General features: G+C 37.9%; 1 protein-coding gene across 5 annotated transcripts in view; it reads right to left on the bottom strand.

Annotated features, from left to right (window-relative positions):
• The window catches only part of KIAA0825 (KIAA0825 ortholog), a 434,350-nt gene that overhangs the window by 315,608 nt on the left and 101,186 nt on the right, over nt 1-17,556 (bottom strand). For all 5 annotated transcript variants that reach the window (XM_040241509.1, XM_040241510.1, XM_040241512.1 and 2 more), the window contains one exon: nt 3,572-3,733. In XM_040241509.1, coding sequence (XP_040097443.1) covers nt 3,572-3,733 — 162 coding nt within the window. The remainder of the gene's footprint in view (nt 1-3,571; nt 3,734-17,556) is intronic.

Genomic DNA, 17,556 nt, shown 5'->3' with positions numbered 1-17,556 from the left:
GCAGCTCTGAGTGGGAACTACAAGTCTTTCTTTTCTTCACTGTTCTTTTCTGGCTCACAAGCAACCTCCCACCAAAAGCTGAATCTGTAGAAGAGACTACATCCAAGAGATAATACTATGAAAAGTATGAAGAGAAGCCCAGGTGGCCACCTTGCAAATTTCCAATGTGGAAGCCTTCGACCTCTCTGCCCAAGAAACAGCTAAAGTCCTAGTGTAATGAGCTTTACAAACCCTAGGAGCCTCTTTACCTTAACTACATACGCCTCCCTAATACAAGCCCGTAACCATCTAGCTAAGGAACTCTTAGAAGCCATTTGACCCCTCTTAAGACCCCCTAAGAGTACAAACAATCTTTCAGAAGATCTGAAATCTTTGATTCTTCTGAGACAAACCCTAAGTGTTCTTCTTACATCCAATTGAAGCAGCCATTGCTCTTTGTCATTGCTGGGGCTAAAGAAAAAATGAGGGCCAAGAAACCGCCTGGTTTAGATAAATCTCAGATGCCACCTTTGGAAAATTTGAGGAACTGCCCGAAGAACAGCTTTATTCTGAAGGAGTATTAGAAGCGCTCCATAAATTAAACCTGAGGCCACGCCACAAGATAAGATGACCTAAAAGAAATACAGTAAGATACCATAGCAGTCAAATAATGTCATATCATTTTTCTGAAATGACCAAAAGAGAAAACCATAGAATCATGACCAAACAAAAGCAAGTAAATATCATAAATAAATATCCTTTCTTTCTCAGAAAATATGTCTTGTGTCTCTACAAAAATCTATTGTGTCAAATTCAAATTCCTAAAAGCACTGCCAGTTTGGCTAAATATACAATATAGTAGTAAACATCAAAGTAAAAGAGTAAAACATTTGGTTAATCATCTTTATATTTTCTTTGTGTGATGTTAAACACCTGGATTTTTTTAAACATCTGGACAAGGAATAAAAAAAAACTTATTTTTCATCATATTGTTTTGGTTACATAGACATAGTAGGCAACTCCTTCCAAGATCTTTATTAGCAAAATATGCTCCAATCAAAACAAATACACAAAAACCAAATGACTTGATCTGAACCACCTTCTCCCCAACACAAGTTTTCTAAGCAAAACATTAACTATCAGGATAACCTAAGATTCATCTGATTTTTTAATCATCCAAAAATCGTTTCCTTTGGGATTTAAGAAGCCATGTCTTTTGATAAGAATTGATTAATGTGGCTACACTGAATAAAAGATTTAGATTTTTTTCTTAAAGATTTCCCTCAAGATCATTCTTTTCAGGAAGTCATTTACATGAAGTTATGTCAGGTTAAATCTTGGCTTTGTTACAAAAATATATGAATGAAGAACACATATTTCACAAGATGTTCTAATACTTAGACATTTCTTATAGTCATTCAAATTTCCTTCCACATACTGTTTGATAACCCACAAATGTCTTTCTATAATAAGTATTATTAATATGATACTGAAGTTTCTTTTATCTGCCATGCTGTTTAGATGATGACAAATTTGGGGTAAGACTTCCCTGGTGGCTCAGACGGTAAAGAATCTCCCTGCAATGCAGGAGATACAGGTTTGATCCCTGGGTCAGGAAAATCCCCTGGAGGAGGGCATGGCAACTCACTCCAGTTTTCTTGTCTGGAGAATTCCATGGCCAGAGGAGCCTGGCAGGCTACAGTCCATGGGGTCACAAAGAGTCAGACACAACTCACTCACTCAGTATATTGTGGAATAATTATATATTTTCTCTGTTAATTTTATTCAATGAACCTAATTATTGCTCTCATGCACGGCATTTGCAAGTCTCAACACTGCTTGATCTCAATCCAGTGCTGTTGAACCAGCTTTTTCTTATTTTCCTTTTTCCTGAAATCAGTATATGTCAAATCTTTGCTTCAATTCTTGGCTATTTAAGTTTTATATCTTTACAATACCTCTATTATACAATTTTAGGTTTGAATTTATGCTTCCCTTAAGAAGAATAAAGTTCTCAGAACTGAGTTATTTCAAGAGCTTTGCCTAAGACTAACATAAGATGAATCAAAATGGATAGGTATCTAGATACTTTGGAGTTCACGCTGTTTCTTAATCCACACCTCGGGAAAAATCTACAAGAGATGTGGATGAGAGATGCCAAATCTAGCCAGGCATGATGGATGCATACCAACACCAAGTGCCAACTGCTTCTGGCACCAACAAGTCAATAAAAAATCAGAACATCATATTTCTCTATTCAGATCTCTCTTTAATCTGGTCAGTTCCATCTAGAAGATCCCCTTAGATCCTCTAGATCTAAGAATCCTCTAGATCCTTAGGGCTCACATTACCTCCTAATAAATCTAACCTTTCATTCTGACTTTTAATTTTCATATCTGTTCTATGTTTTTATTATTTTTCTCATTTGATTTTTGTCAGATTCAGAAATCTATATTCTACATTTTTTTTCAAACTAGAACCAAATTTGGAAAAAAAAATGATCTACATTATTTATTTTATGATATAATAGTGCTATTTAAGCTTAACCTGAAACACAGAAAGCCAGTAAGCTACGCTTAATATAAAGTAAACTCCAGTTCTATAACTTTTCTAACATTATCTACCTAGGCTAGGTAAACAAAGAAATACAAAGGTAAATACATTAAACTAAATGTAATTCTTCACTAAGAAATCAGGTTTGGAAGTTGGTTTTGCAATTTGTAGATTAATTGTTAATCACTTGCTTCCCTCACTTTGTTTTGCAAATGCAGCCACTATTTACATTTATTCTCCTTAAAATAACATGGTGCATTACGTAAAACAGAACTTTGGATAACTCACTCCAATATGTACGAAAATCTTTATAAATATAGACATGAAAACAGAAAACGTATCTTAACCCATTGTGCCTCTGAATTCTACCTTTAATGTTAGAAACAGTATTCGAACACACATAGCACAGTTTTTTAAAAAGAATTTTGTTAAGACTAACACAAAACAACTTATTGTATAATTATAATTACAATGGTAACAACTCACATTCACTGCTTATGATACGCTAGCCATTCTCTTAAATATTTTACATTCATTAAATCATTAAATTCTCAAACGTCTACATAGTATATTGGAATCTAAAGTACCAAATTCTGAAAGAAAATAAAGAGAAACTTGACTTAGTCCTATACTATCATTTTTAAGATGAGAAAATGGTGGTCTAAGGAAACTAACATTTTGCTCAAGGTCATCAGGCTGCTGGCAACAAAAAAAGGTGCTACTAGATCATCCAGTGGGCTTGTTCTTTCCATAGGCCAGGTTGTGTTTCTTTGAGTTTAAAAAAAATGTTGATCTAATTTTAGCTAAAGATAATGATCCAAGATTTACTTACGATGATTTCTTAATTCAAACTACTCAATGGATTTCTTAATCCATTGATAACATACAAAGGATAAAAATGTAATTTCACACTGTGCTTTATACTTAATATTTATTTTAAATTCTACCACATATATTTTTTTTTTCAGGTAATGGTATAGATTCAATTAGCAGGAGGCAAAAACAGAGAGAATTATAGATGTGCAGAAGAGCATTTTACCTGAAGTATTCCTGGGTATCCTGAGCCACAAGAACATTTCTTCAAACAACTCCTGGACATTTTTTTCCAACTTCAAAAATGATTTTACTAGCTGTGATAAGAACTTGAGTTCATCTAAGGAGAGGAAAAAGTTTCTTCCTTTCTGTGGGTATTCAGGAGTAACTGTAAAAAGAGTGGATCAATACTATTGAACATGATATATGTTTTCTCATTCAATATTAGAACAGTCTATGATTCAAAATTAACAAGATCCTTAATAATTAAATCAAGTTTTTTCTTTAGTAAATACAGATAAAATTTCCTAGGAGAACCATTCCCCCTCCCCTGCTGGGAAGCTAGAGATAAGTTTGATGCAAACATGACAATTAAGTAATTATGTTAAATGATACAGAGTTATTAACAGGAAATGTGATTTGTTGTTGCAAAATCATATCTTATACAATTATTTTTTTCTTTTTTTTAGATATGGCATAATTTGAATCTAGTCACAAGGAAGTATAAGGTAAAACTAAACTCGGGGACTTTCTACCAAAAAGCTGATGTATTCCTCAAACGTGTCATGTTAGGAAACACAAAGACTAGGAAATGTTCTAGTCAAAAGGAGTCTAAAAAGATATGACAACTGAAATCAATACATGATCAGTATTTTACTTTATCTTATTATAAAGAGCATTATTAGGGGTGAAACTTGGTGAAATCTGAGTAAGGAAGACCTTTGAAGAAAGTAGGGAAAGCCAATAGACCATTCAGGTATGACCTAAATCAAATCCCTTAAAATTATACAGTATAAGTGACAAATAGATTCAAGGGATTAGATCTAATAGGCAGACTGCATGAAGAACTATGAATGAAGGTTCATGACATTGTACAAGAGGCAGTGATCAAGACCTCCCCCCAAAAAAGAAATGCAAAAAGGCAAAATGGTTGTCTGAGGAGCCTTACAAATAGCTGAAAGAAGACAAGAAGCAAAAGGCAAAGGAGAAAAGGAAACAAATACCCCTTTGAATGCAGAGTTTCAAAGAACAGCAAGGAGAGACAAGAAAGCTTTCCTAACTGATCAATGTAAAGAAATAGAGGAAAACAATAGAATGGGAAAGACTAGAGATCTCTTCAAGAAAATCAGAGATACCAAGGGAACATTTCATGCAATGATGGGGACAATAAAGGACAGAAATGGTATGGACCTAACAGAAGCAGAAGATATTAAAAAGAGGTGGCAAGAATACACAGAAGTACACAAGAAAGATCTTCATGACACAGATAACCATGATGGTGTGATCACTCACCTAGAGCCAGACATCCTGGATTGGGAAGTCAAGTGAGCCTTAGGAAGCATCACTATGAACAAAGCTAGTGGAGGTGATGGAATTCCAGTTGAGCTCTTTCAAATCCTAAAAGATGATGCTATGAAGTGCTGCACTCAATATGCGAACAAATTTGGAAAACTCAGCAGTGGCCACAGGACTCGAAAAGGTCAGTTTTCATTCCAATCCCAAAGAAAGGCAATGTAAAAGAATGTTCAAACTACCACACAATTACACTCATCTCACACGCCTGGAGAATCCCAGGGACAGCAGAGCCTGGTGGGCTGCTGTCTATGGGGTCGCACAGAGTTGGACACGACTGACGCGACTTAGCAGCAGCAGCAGCAGCAGCACACACTAGCAAAGTAATGCTCAAAGTTCTTCAAGCCAAGCTTTAACAGTATGTGCGCCGTGAGCTTCCACATGTTCAAGTTGGATTTAGACAAGGCAGAGGAACCAGAGATTGAATTGCCAACATCCGTTGGATCATTGAAAAAGCAAAAGAGTTTCAGAAAAACATCTACTTCTGCTTTATTGACTATGCCAAAGCCTTTGACTGAGTGGATCACTACAAACTTGGAAAATTCTGAAAGAGATGGGAATACCAGACCACCTGACCTGCCTCTTGAGAAATCTGTATGCAGGTCAGGAAGCAACAGTTACAAGTGAACATGGAACAACAGACTGGTTCCAAATTGGGAAAGGAGTACGTCAAGGCTGTACATTGTCACTCTGCTTATTTAACTTCTATGCAGAGTACATCATGCGAAATGCTGGGCTGGATGAAGCACAAGGTGGATTCAAGATTGCCGGGAGAAATATCAATAACCTCTCACATGCAGATGACACCATCCTTGTGGCAGAAAGTGAAGAAGAACTAAAGAGCCTCTTGATGAAAGTGAAAGTGGAGAGTGAAAAAGTTGGCTTAAAGCTCAGATAACTAAGATCACAGCACCCAGTCCCTATTCATGTCAAATAGATGGGGAAACAGTGAGAGATTTTATTTTGGGGGGCTCTGAAATCACTGCAGGTGGTGACTGCAGCCATGAAATCAAAAGACGTCTGTTCCTTGAAAGAAAAGTTATGACCAACCTAGACAGCGTATTAAAAAGCAGAGACATTACTTTGCCAACAAAGGTCCATCTGCTCAAAGCCATGGTTTTTCCGGTAGTCATGTATAGATGTGAGAGTTGGACTATAAAGAAAAGTGAAAGTGAAGTCGCTCAGCTGTGTCCGACTCTTTGTGACCCCATGGACTGTAGCTTACCAGGCTCCTCCCACCATGGGATTCTCCAGGCAGGAGTACTGGAGTGGGTTGCCATTTCCTTCTCCAGGGTATCTTCCTGATCCAGGGATCAAACCTGGGTCTCCTGCATTCCAGGCAGACGCTTTAACCTCTGAGCCACTATAAAGAAAGCTGAGCACCAAAGAATTACATCCATGAGGTCTCAAAGAGTCGGACACGACTGAGTGACTGAACTGAACTGAACTGAGTAAGGTCTACAACCTAATGTTACTTATTGCATAACTATTAGTTTTCTGATTTAGACAACTATAAAGAAAGCTGAGCATCGAAGAATCGATGCTTTTGAACTGTGGTGTTGGAGAAGACTCTTGAGAGTCCTTGGACTGCAAGGAGATCAAAGCAGTCAATCCTAAAGGAAATCAGTCCTCAATATTCACTGGAAGGACTGATGCTGAAGCTGATTCTTCCCCACAGTATCTAACAACACTGTTTTAATCATCACAACTCAGTTCATGATTTCTATCTGCCCAAGCATATCTATGTTTCTCTGTTAACCACGCTAGGATGGGGTTTTCTCCAGCAGGAGTTCCTTCTGCTTTTGCCTTCGCTGAATTAATCTCCTTTTCTTTCTTTCAAGTTTCAATTCACTCTTCTCCTCCAAATCACCTCTCCATAAAACCTTATCTGGATGCAATCAATCCAGGAGTTTACTTTCCCCCTTTAAGCTGATCTGGTCTTTACCTATTTGGTTTTTCTGTTTTATCATGGTAGAACTGTCTTACTTCAAGAAATCTGGGACATAAATGTTTACACATAGGCAACTATGTTTAGCTGGCCACCAATTATAGTTATAAGATGTATGAAATAAGGATTATTGTTTTATTACAGAATGAGATCTATGATTTTTAGGAAATACAAATTTCTCCTAAATCCTAAGAAAAGTATAAAGAAAAAAACTAAATTTTCACTTGAGAGCAAGACAGTATTAAATTCATCATCAAATAACAATAAGTTAATGTAAAAAATAAAAATAACTATATAGCTGAGGGCCTTTCCCCCGTATATATTTTAATAATTTTTTTCTAAAATATAAAATTCTATCTATCATTTAGAATATTAAGGACACATTTTAAACTTTTCTTCATGACAAGGTTTTGAAGACAGTTACTTATTTCTGTGCTGCACTCGGTGACTAGTGTCTTTCCCTCTGTTAAAGGCATTTCTCAAAAGATATAACGATTGGAAAAGGGTTCTAGGATCAGATAGATTCAGGAATTACTACATACTAAATATTCTCTAAAGTGATTCACAAGGAATTCCCTGGTAGTACAGTGGTTAGGACTCTGCTCTCTTAACTGCTAGGGGCCTGGGTTCAATAATCCCTGATCTAGGGGAACCAAGATTTCACAAGCCACAGAGCATGGCCAAAAAATATACAAAATAAAAGTTATTCACAGTGCAAATTAGTATACTAAAGTCTATCCTCCTCTTCCTCCTAAGTCACTTCAGTCATGTCCGACTCTGTGCGACCCCAGAGATGGCAGCCCACCAGGCTCCCCCGTCCCTGGTCTATGCAGTTCTATAAAAGATTTAATGTTTCTCTAGCTTTTTTGACCAATAAACACCAGTTCACCAACATGTCAGTCAACTTCTAGGATTTTCTCAAACAGCAGCTGAGGGGACATTGTTCTGGGGTCTGCTCGAGCATCTACAGCTGCTTTGTAGTGTTTCCCCCAACTTTAGGCCTTTCCTTGTGGGTCCTTGTTGCTACTTTTTTCACTCATAAACTCTTGCTCCCAATTGCTATTGCTGTTCGGCCACTCAGTGGTATCTCTTTGCAACCCCATGGACTACAGCACGCTAGGCTTCCCTGTCCTTCACTGTCTCCCAGAGTTTGCTCAGACTCACGTCCATTGAGTCAATGATGCCATATAGCATCTTGCTATTTTTCAGGCTTTTCTGAGAAACTAATGAAAGTCTTCAAAATTCTCCTAGACCCTCTAATTGAAAAAAAAAAAAATCATGTAGTCATAGCTTCAGGGCTGAACAGGACCACCTGAAGTTCATCCATGGCTGTCATAGGACACAGTCGTCCAGGACCTTGTGTTTTATTAAAAGTGCACATTCCTAGATCATCTCCAGATCTCTTTTAAGCAAATGCCCCAGGTGAGTTTTCTGCACAGAAAAGTTTGAGACTACTACCTGAGGGGTCTAATTAAAAACCTTAGTGGTTGAAAAGCACTCTCTAGGAATTAGAAAACTTGGATTTTAGTTTTAGCAAGTCAACAAAAGAGGTGCTATTATATGTATATAAAACATATATTTACATATATGAAACATCAATGACTTAAAAAAAAACTCCACATTTTCCAAGGTCACAAAATTTATTTATGATTTTTTTTTCATTTCTGGAAGAAATATGGAATGTCTGTCAGGAATTGCTAAGGTAAATGAATTATTATGTATCTATACATTTTCCCTGGGCAAAAGAAGAACTTGTCCTCGAAAAATACCTAAAGAATAGTTAGAGTTCTTTAGGCACGCTCATCAGAAATGTAAAATGATTTCCTTGAGTTCAGGGACTATGTCCAGTTTATTCACTATAGTATCTGAAGAATCCAGCACAAAGTAGACACTAAAAATACTAGTTTAAAAAAAAAATGCACGCAATCCCTAGAAATAGCTAATAAAGAAAAATACAAAACGAAAAGATTTCGTACTTAATCCCATCAAAACAATAAATATGTAAGTCAATATTCAAATAATTACAGTATTATATATACATTCTTGTCAGTATTTTGACAAAATAGATTTCAAAATTATTTCTAAAATAGAAAATGTGTGCAAAAGGATATAAAAACAACGATGAAGTGGAAACTTTATAAAGCATAGTGATACAACAGACTAAGACACATTTTTTGTGTTTAAAAAGAAAAATTATACTTTAGAAAATACTCTATCATTAAAAAATTCACAGATATTCATAGATCTTTTGTTTTAAAAAATTGAAAATCTCTCTCTTCTGTCTATTTATATGTATATACACTAGCTGTTGCTGCTTAATCGATTCAGTCATCTTCGACTCTGTACAACCCCATAGATTGCAGCCTGCCAGGCTCTTCTGTCCATGGGATTCTCTAGGCAAGAATATTGGAGTGGGTTGCCATGCCCTCCTCCAGGGGATCTTCCTGACCAAGAGATCGAACCCAGGTCTCCTGTACTGCAGGCAGATTCTTTTCCACTGAGCCACCAGGGAAGCCCCTTATATACACGTACATACAGACATATACACGGGCTTCCCTGGTGGCTCAGACAGTAAAGCGTCTGCCTATAATGCAGGAGACCTGGGTTCAATCCCTGGGTCGGGAAGATCTCCTAGAGAAGGAAATGGCAACCCACTCCAGTACTCTTGCCTGGAAAATTCCCATAGACGGAGGCCTTGTAGGCTACTGTCCATGGACTTGCAAAGAGTCAGACACAACTGAGCGACTTCTTTTCACTTCACTTCACACACACACACACACACACACACACACACACAGAGATATATCACTCAGAGGATATATACTATAAATTATATACTTTAGAAGTGTTTTTCACCCAGTAACTAATAGTTAAAATATTAACTCCATTATCTTGTAGCAAAAATAAGGACACTGAAAATAAATCTAGGACATTAAAGCTCCTCACATTTGAACTGCAACAAAGCAGCTTTTGGAATAAATATCAAAGTCCAGCTAAATCAGACAGACCATAAAAATGTGGGTTGCAGCTGAAAGTACACATATTATTTTCCAAAACCATTAGCAACAGAATTCTTGTTAATGATAGCATTAAGATACAGGAGAAAATGAGAAGCTAGCAAAATCAGATAATCTGAAGCTGGTGGATCAGTATAATAGGATAAAAGGTGCACATTTTCGTTTTCCCAAGAAAAACGAACACTAGCCTCCCTATTATTGACTGTAAATGGATCCATTTTCAGTGAGGAAGTATTCTTGGTGCCACCAGACAAGTGATGTTAAAAAAAGAGGCGACACACAAAAGCTATTGAAAGTCTCATTTTGCCGGATGAAATTCATGACATAATCCAAATGGAAGATATTTGTTCCAGTGAAGAGAACTTTTTAACAATATTGCAATAAGGAGTCAGCAGACACTGCTTCGGAACAAATAACAAGCAGTATCTTCCCAGTACCCAAGTCACTTCCTGAGAGCAGGCGAGGCTGTAGAGACCACTCTAGAGTTCTAGCAGCCAGAAGGAGCCCTGTGCCTCTCTGAGCACCTGTTCCAAGGAGCCACGCAGCAGGGGAAGAAACAGGATGCAAACCCTATATCCCTTCTTTGTTATGGGAGCCTGGTTAGTAGACGGAAATCATGGAGGACCTGCAGGCATGGCTTTTGGTCACACTCAGCAAGAAGAAATCAAAGCTGTTCCCTCCCACCCTTCCCACGGCATTATTTTCATAACTTTATGTACTTCCCACATCTATATGGCTAGGGAGGCACTTGAGGCAGAGACAAAGAATATTTCTACCTTACTTTTCAAAATTGAATTAAATACCTCATCTCTTTTGACGAAGTTTCTATATGCACCACCCAAAACGGATAGGGTAAAATAAAACTTTAAAATAAACTGAGTGAGTGGAGGACTAACAGGAGGAAGTGAATAACTCTGAAGTCGAGTTAAAGTGCAACCAGACCCAAGGGATATGTGAACATCTGGATATGTGAACATTGAGCTACCCCGCACATAAACTTCAGGACCCCTCTTCTACACGGTGAGAGGATGAAAAAAGAACTATGGGAAAAGCTGAGCCTCAAAAAGCTAACTGAATCTGAATTCAGGAAATGTTCAAACTCTTCCAAGCTGAAGGTTGGGCTCTGCCCTCCTTAGCTCTTTCCCTACTTTTGTTTCTTCCTCCATCTTTTTTTTTTAAACATTTTTTTTTTTTTGACACGGACGATTTTTAAAGTCTTTATTGAATTTGTTATCATTTTCATGTGATGTTTTGTTTTTTTTAGCCGTGAGGCATGGGTTAGTTTCCCAACCAGGGGTTGAACGCACAGCCCCTGCGTCGGAAGGCAAAGTCTTCACCACTGGACGGCCAGGGAAGTCCCCTCCGCGTTTTATTACGTGGCATGCTGCTACTTCTAGCACCGCTACAAGAAGCGTGAGAGGTAGCATAGCAGAGTAGTTAACATGGAATTGTGAGACCTGAGGGCCTGGATTCAAATCCTGACCCTGCTCCCTACTAACTTTCCATAAATTCTTTAATATCTTTATGCTGCACTGGCGTACAAGGTTTAACTGAGTAAATACAAGAGCAGTTCCTGAGAGCTAGTAAGGGCTGTATAAACGTGTGACATTATCACCACCTCCTTTGGGAAGCCTGGCCTCGGGGTCTAGGCCAGCTGAGTGGCCGTTTTCTGTGATCCGCCCTATTTCACTGAACGTACCTTTATTTCATCACTTGCCATATCATTTATAATTATTAGTTTGGGCGTTGTCTCCTCAGACTTTAATCTGAAAGGCAGAGATTTTTCCCCTTATATTGCATTCCCAGTATCTATCATAGTGTCTACCGTGATGAATGACTTCAAAATGAGAAACACTGGTTAAGTGTCAGAGACGATACCAACTGCTCTTAACTTCTTTTATTTGACTTTTTTCCCTGGCCATAAAAAAAAACTTCTTTAGTAAGATACTAATAGTAAATGAATTTAACGTTAACCATTAAATGCCAATTTTAACAGTCATATTTAATACAATATGCCAATTTTAATTTTAATATCTACGGGAGAAAGACCCGTAAGCAAAGACCTGTAAACTACTTTAAATATCAGTGTTATTTAATAGGCTCCATCTCTAAGCTTGAACATTTATAAAGTTTAATGGTCCACTCTAAGATCTTAGATCCACTCTAAGACCTTCCACTGATGCTTAGCTGTGTCAACCCTTCAAAACATTGGTTTTGTTGCCGTGTGTGTGGTCATCTTTTTTAGAACCTCAAAAGCTATGCACCTATGTTCACAGAAACAATGCCTTGCATGTAATTCTAAGAGTTTCCCAGATCCACTGAAGCCTTCAGTCCTCATTGATAAGCTGGTCAAGGCCCTCTGCCTTGGTTTACCTGACTTGAGGAGAAGACGGATGAGCAGGTCTCAAGATCTTCCTCTCACTGAGCAGACTTGTATTATAATATCTTCTAGAAATTTCTACTTCCCCTTGCAAGAAGAATGGGTTAACTTCAGTTTCTACTTCATAATCTCATCACTCTTTCTGTACGATAAAGGTCTCGAAAGATTTACAGAGACAACTCCGCCCACTAAGACATAGGCTCTGGGTATGGTGAGAGATAAACTGAGGCATAATAACTAACCCTCTTGCTGCTCATGAACTGAGATAAACACACAGATTAGTATTAAGTGGCCACTGCTTTGATAGTGGGACGTGATGACCAAGTCACTTGGTTAGAAAAGATTGAATTGCTAGTATAATACTAGCAGTGCGGACCATATCTGCATTTTCTGTATCTTCTTTCTCTGTTTTAGGCCAAGAGCTGTTATGCTTAGCTGTGCATCCATTGACAGGATTGGTAATCATGGTCTAAGACAAGTAGGCCTATGGACAGAATAAATGCTCACAACCCACCCTCAGCCCCCACGTGACTTGGAGATTTGCTATTCCCTTTGGTGGGGTGTACACAGCAAATACCTTCTTGCTTCACATACCACTGGCTGAAACAGGTGGAGATAAAGTCATCTTGAAGCTATTCTTCTGGGTCAGTGAGAAACTAAAAAGAATCTGCTACTATTATTACCCTTTTATGATTTGGGGGCCAACACCGGCTCCACTGGGTGCTACCTAAATGTACTGCTAAATGATAACAAAATTCTCCCACACTCCATTCCATCTTCTCTGGCAACAGCTGTCAGTATTACAACAACAAGGGATCAGAGTTCTCATCCATTTGCCAAGGGTAGGTACAATATTCCTGTCCTCTCCTATTTTCTCTCTTTGTTATTTTGTTTACCTGACTGAGAACATGAGAGAGAGTATCTGACTCCTGATGTAGCCACTGTTATTTGAAGATGGTAATCAAAGAATGGCTTACATTTGAATTCAGCCAAAATTGAGAAATGTACCCAGGACAAATCTCTGAGTATTTTCTCAGCTGACTTTTGCTTTATGCTGGTTTAACTACTAGTTATAAATACACAGATACACTGACCCTCTTAAAGAACATCTTAATAAAAAGACATCTCCAGTGTAATGAAATAGGGTTTAAATTTTAAGTACAGTATGCTAATGGGACATTATTAATGAAATATCTTCTTAATATCCTTTTCTCAGTCTCGAATTTTGGTAGAGTTAATTATATCTATCATAGGTGTTACTTTCTATTATCATGACCAAAAATTAACCTATAGAAAAATCTTAAAGTTAACAATTCATTTTTACTATACTCTAAGGTTGTATCTGAGAACTGGTATTTCATTTTTTTAAAGATATGCCATGAGAGATATTACATTATCAGTTCATAATATAACGTGTTAAAAAATGAATTCTAAAAATTTAGCCTTGGAATAAAAATAATGCCATCATCAAAAAGAAGGATTTAAGATACCTGAGTATATGCTTCCTAATATAATTCTAATTGAATCATAACCTTTCAAAAGGGATTGAACATTTTTCCTCTTTTATACTAAAAAAATAACGAGTAAAAACACTTCTTTATCAGGTAGGCAAATTATAATGCTTGTGAAGATATGTTAAAATGAATATGAAGAGAGATAGCTGTGGTGATAATAGAAGTATCTTGTACCCACCTGGCAAGCGGTATTCACGAGCTCATTATTCTAACAGAGAGGAGGGGAGGCCTTGGACTTACGGAAGCCATTTACCAGGTGTGATAGCTCCTCACTGAGCAAATTCTATAGTTATTTTACCTTTTTAGCTGCCTTCCTCACCTAAGGAATAGTTATTCAGCCATAAAGGCAAAGTCATATTTCCTTCAAACTTTAAATATGACATTGGGGCCCCTTGGGAAGATATCATCTTTTATACTATCTTCCCTTGAAAGGCCTATGAGCCAAAAAAAAAAAAATCTTTAAGTGGGTTTCACTTGCTAACTCAACAAAGGTTTGCCTTGTGCCTATAATGCAAGAGGCAACCGTGTGCCATATACCATGGGTGGTGAGACACGAGAGGTAGAGAGTGGCATCAGAAAGCAGGCTAGGGGTGACCAGCCAGGGACAGGCTTCACACCAGTCACCGTCAGCTCCTTTGGCCACTCCCGTCTCTTCAGAGTAAATTCACCTCTCTTCAATGATTTAAGTTCAGGTAGGAAAAAAGGCATTAGGTTCAATATATATGAAAAAAAACAAAAACAAAAACAAAAAAAAACACCCTTAGAGTTGAGAAAATTCCATGGATAAAAAATTAATTGAAGACTTATCAGGAGTTGACTGTCAACCTGTTTTGATATAAATGACCAATGCTGTTGACCAATGACCATTGACTCTGTTGTTCTAATTTATTTCAGTAAAATATTTATGATTGAAAAAAGGTAAATAAAAAATACATGAAAAATTAAACCGAGCTTGGCTTTTCTTTGCATATATAAATACTAGATGTCTTTGATTTTTTTAAATATTATAATAAAAAACACTTCCCTGGTGGCTCAGATGGTAAAGAATCTGCCTGCAATGCGGGGGACCAGGGTTCGATACCTGGGTTGGGAAGACCCCCTGGAGAAGGGAATGACTACCCATTCCAGTATTCTTGCCTGGAGAATCCTATGGACAGAGAAGCCTGGCAGGCTACAGTATGTGGGGTTGCAAAGAGTTGGACACGACTGAACAACCAACACTTTCACTTTCACAAACACAATATTTTAGAACTCAACTTGCATTGCATTGGATCCAGTACTATTGGTGCCTGGGTTGTGATGTACAGAAAGGAAGATAAGAGTAAGAAGAGAGACATCAAAAAGTCTACAAATAATAAACGCTGGAGAGGATGCAGAGAAAAGGGAATTCTCCTACACTGTTGGTAGGAATGTAAATTGGTATACAGCTACTACATAGAACAGTATGGAAGTTCCCTAAAAACCCAAACTGAGTTACCATATGATCCAGTAATCCCACTTCTGGGGCAGATATTCAGAAGAAACAAAAATGCTAATTTGAAAAACTACATGCACTGCAATGTTCGTAGCAGCACTACGATATCCAAGACATGGAAGCAATCTAAATATCTGACAAACAAATGGATAAAGAAGATGTGGTACATTTATACAATGGAATATTACTCAGTCACAAAAAGGAGTGATACAATGCCATACAGCTTATCATACTAAGTAAATCAGAGAAAGACAAATATCATGTGATATCACTTATATGTGGAATCTAAAAAAATGAGACAAGGGAACTTATTTACAAAACAGAAACAGACTCAGAAAGGTAGAAAACAAACTTATGGTTACTGAAAGGGAAGACGGGGGCATAAGTTTGGGATTAACAGATACATAGTATGGCACCCCACTCCAGTACTCTTGCCTGGAAAATCCCATGGACAGAGGAGCCTGGTAGGCTGCAGTCCATGGAGTTGTGAACAGTCGGACACGACTCAGTGACTTCACTTTCCCTTTTCACTTTCATGCATTGGAGAAGGAAATGGCAACCCACTCCAGTGTTCTTGCCTGGAGAATCCCAGGGACAGGGGAGCCTGGTGGGCTGCTGTCTATGGGGTCGCACAGAGTCGGACATGACTGAAGTGACTTAGCAGCAGCAGCAGTACTATATATAAAATAGATAAACAACAAGGGCCTACAATATAGCACAGGGAACTATATTTGATACCGTGTAATAGCTTATAATGGAAAAGAAGATGAAAAAGAATATATATACTCAGTTATATACATATATATGTATATAGATATATATAGCGGAGAAGGCAATGGCACCCCACTCCAGTACTCTTGCCTGGAAAATCCCATGGATGGAGGAGCCTGGTGGGCTGCAGTCCATGGAGTTGCTAAGAGTCAGACAAGACTGAGTGACTTTACTTTGACTTTTCACTTTCCTGCATTGGAGAAGGAAATGGCAACCCACTCCAGTGTTCTTGCCTAGAGAATCCCAGGGATGGGGGAGGCTGGTGGGCTGCCGTCTATGGGGTCACACAGAGTTGGACACGACTGAAGCGACTTAGTAGTAATAGTAGTAGATATATATAGATATGTATATATTACTGAGGGCTTCCCAGGTGGCTCAGTGGTAAAAGAATCTGCCTGCCAAGAGACCTGGTTTGATCCCTGAGTTGGGAAAATCCCCCTGGAGAAGGGAATGGCAACTCACTCCAGTATTCTTGACTGGGAAATCCCATAGACAGAGGCGGCTGGTGGGCTTCCAGTCCATGGGTTCACAAAAGAATAGGACATGACTTAGTGACTAAACAACAACAAAAAATTCACTGAACACATAATATACGGTAAAAAGCCTTACATATGTTATTTCTAATCATCACAGAAACTATAGTCAGGAAAGAGGCTCAGTAAAGGTAAATTATTTATCAGTGAAGGACAATGTGAAAGTATTCTTTACGAAAAATAGCAATAACACTAATTTTCAACTGAAAAACAAAGTATCAATACTATGGGAGTCACGAGGTGATTCCTCTGAACAGCTTGACTCTGTAAGATCAATGTAAGAATAATACAGACAATTTGATCCATCAATAAGAGACAATGGGTACTTTTCCCAGAACTGGAATTCACCTTTTATATGTATCTTTCAAACATCAAGTTCTAACAATAATAATAGAAAAATTAAATAATGTTTATTTTGTGCCAGATACTGTTATAAGCATTCTTGTACTTGTGCTAATCCTCTAAACTCTGTGAGGAAAGCACTAACATTAGCACCTACCTTGAAAGTATGAAGATGTTAAATAAATTGCTCAAGGTCACAAAGCTCGTAAGTAACTTTTCAAATGGGCTTGTTATGTTAGGATCAATCTATAGCAGGCAACAGAATTACCTGGACAGGTGTTAACACACAGGTTGGTAAGCTGCCCCCAAAGCTTCTGATTCAGTGAGTCTAGGGTGGAGCCCAAGAATTTCTATTTTTCACATGCTCCAGGTGATACTGCTGCTGATTTAGAAACTATACTCTGAGAACACTTGCTCTGTAGCCTTTTTTTTTTTTGTACTCCCACCTAGCCATCCTGTTTCCAATGTATAAAGCTTTGCTTCAGGATAAACTCTCACCAAAATTCATACATATAAGCTGAAAGAAAATGGCCCTCATCCATTTATTGGATATCTTCATTTTTTTTGTCCGCCCAGCACCTTATTCCCTCTTCTAGTAACAAGCTGGTCCCTTGGCTATTCAGAGGCCTTCTCTGAGATATTTTGAACAGAAGGACCAGG

This window comes from Oryx dammah, unplaced genomic scaffold, assembly GCF_014754425.2.
Source record: "Oryx dammah isolate SB20612 unplaced genomic scaffold, SCBI_Odam_1.1 HiC_scaffold_5, whole genome shotgun sequence".
In the NCBI taxonomy this organism is placed as follows: domain Eukaryota; kingdom Metazoa; phylum Chordata; class Mammalia; order Artiodactyla; family Bovidae; genus Oryx; species Oryx dammah.
Note: the sequence above shows the minus strand (reverse complement) of the source record. Positions and strands in the feature narration are given on the sequence as shown.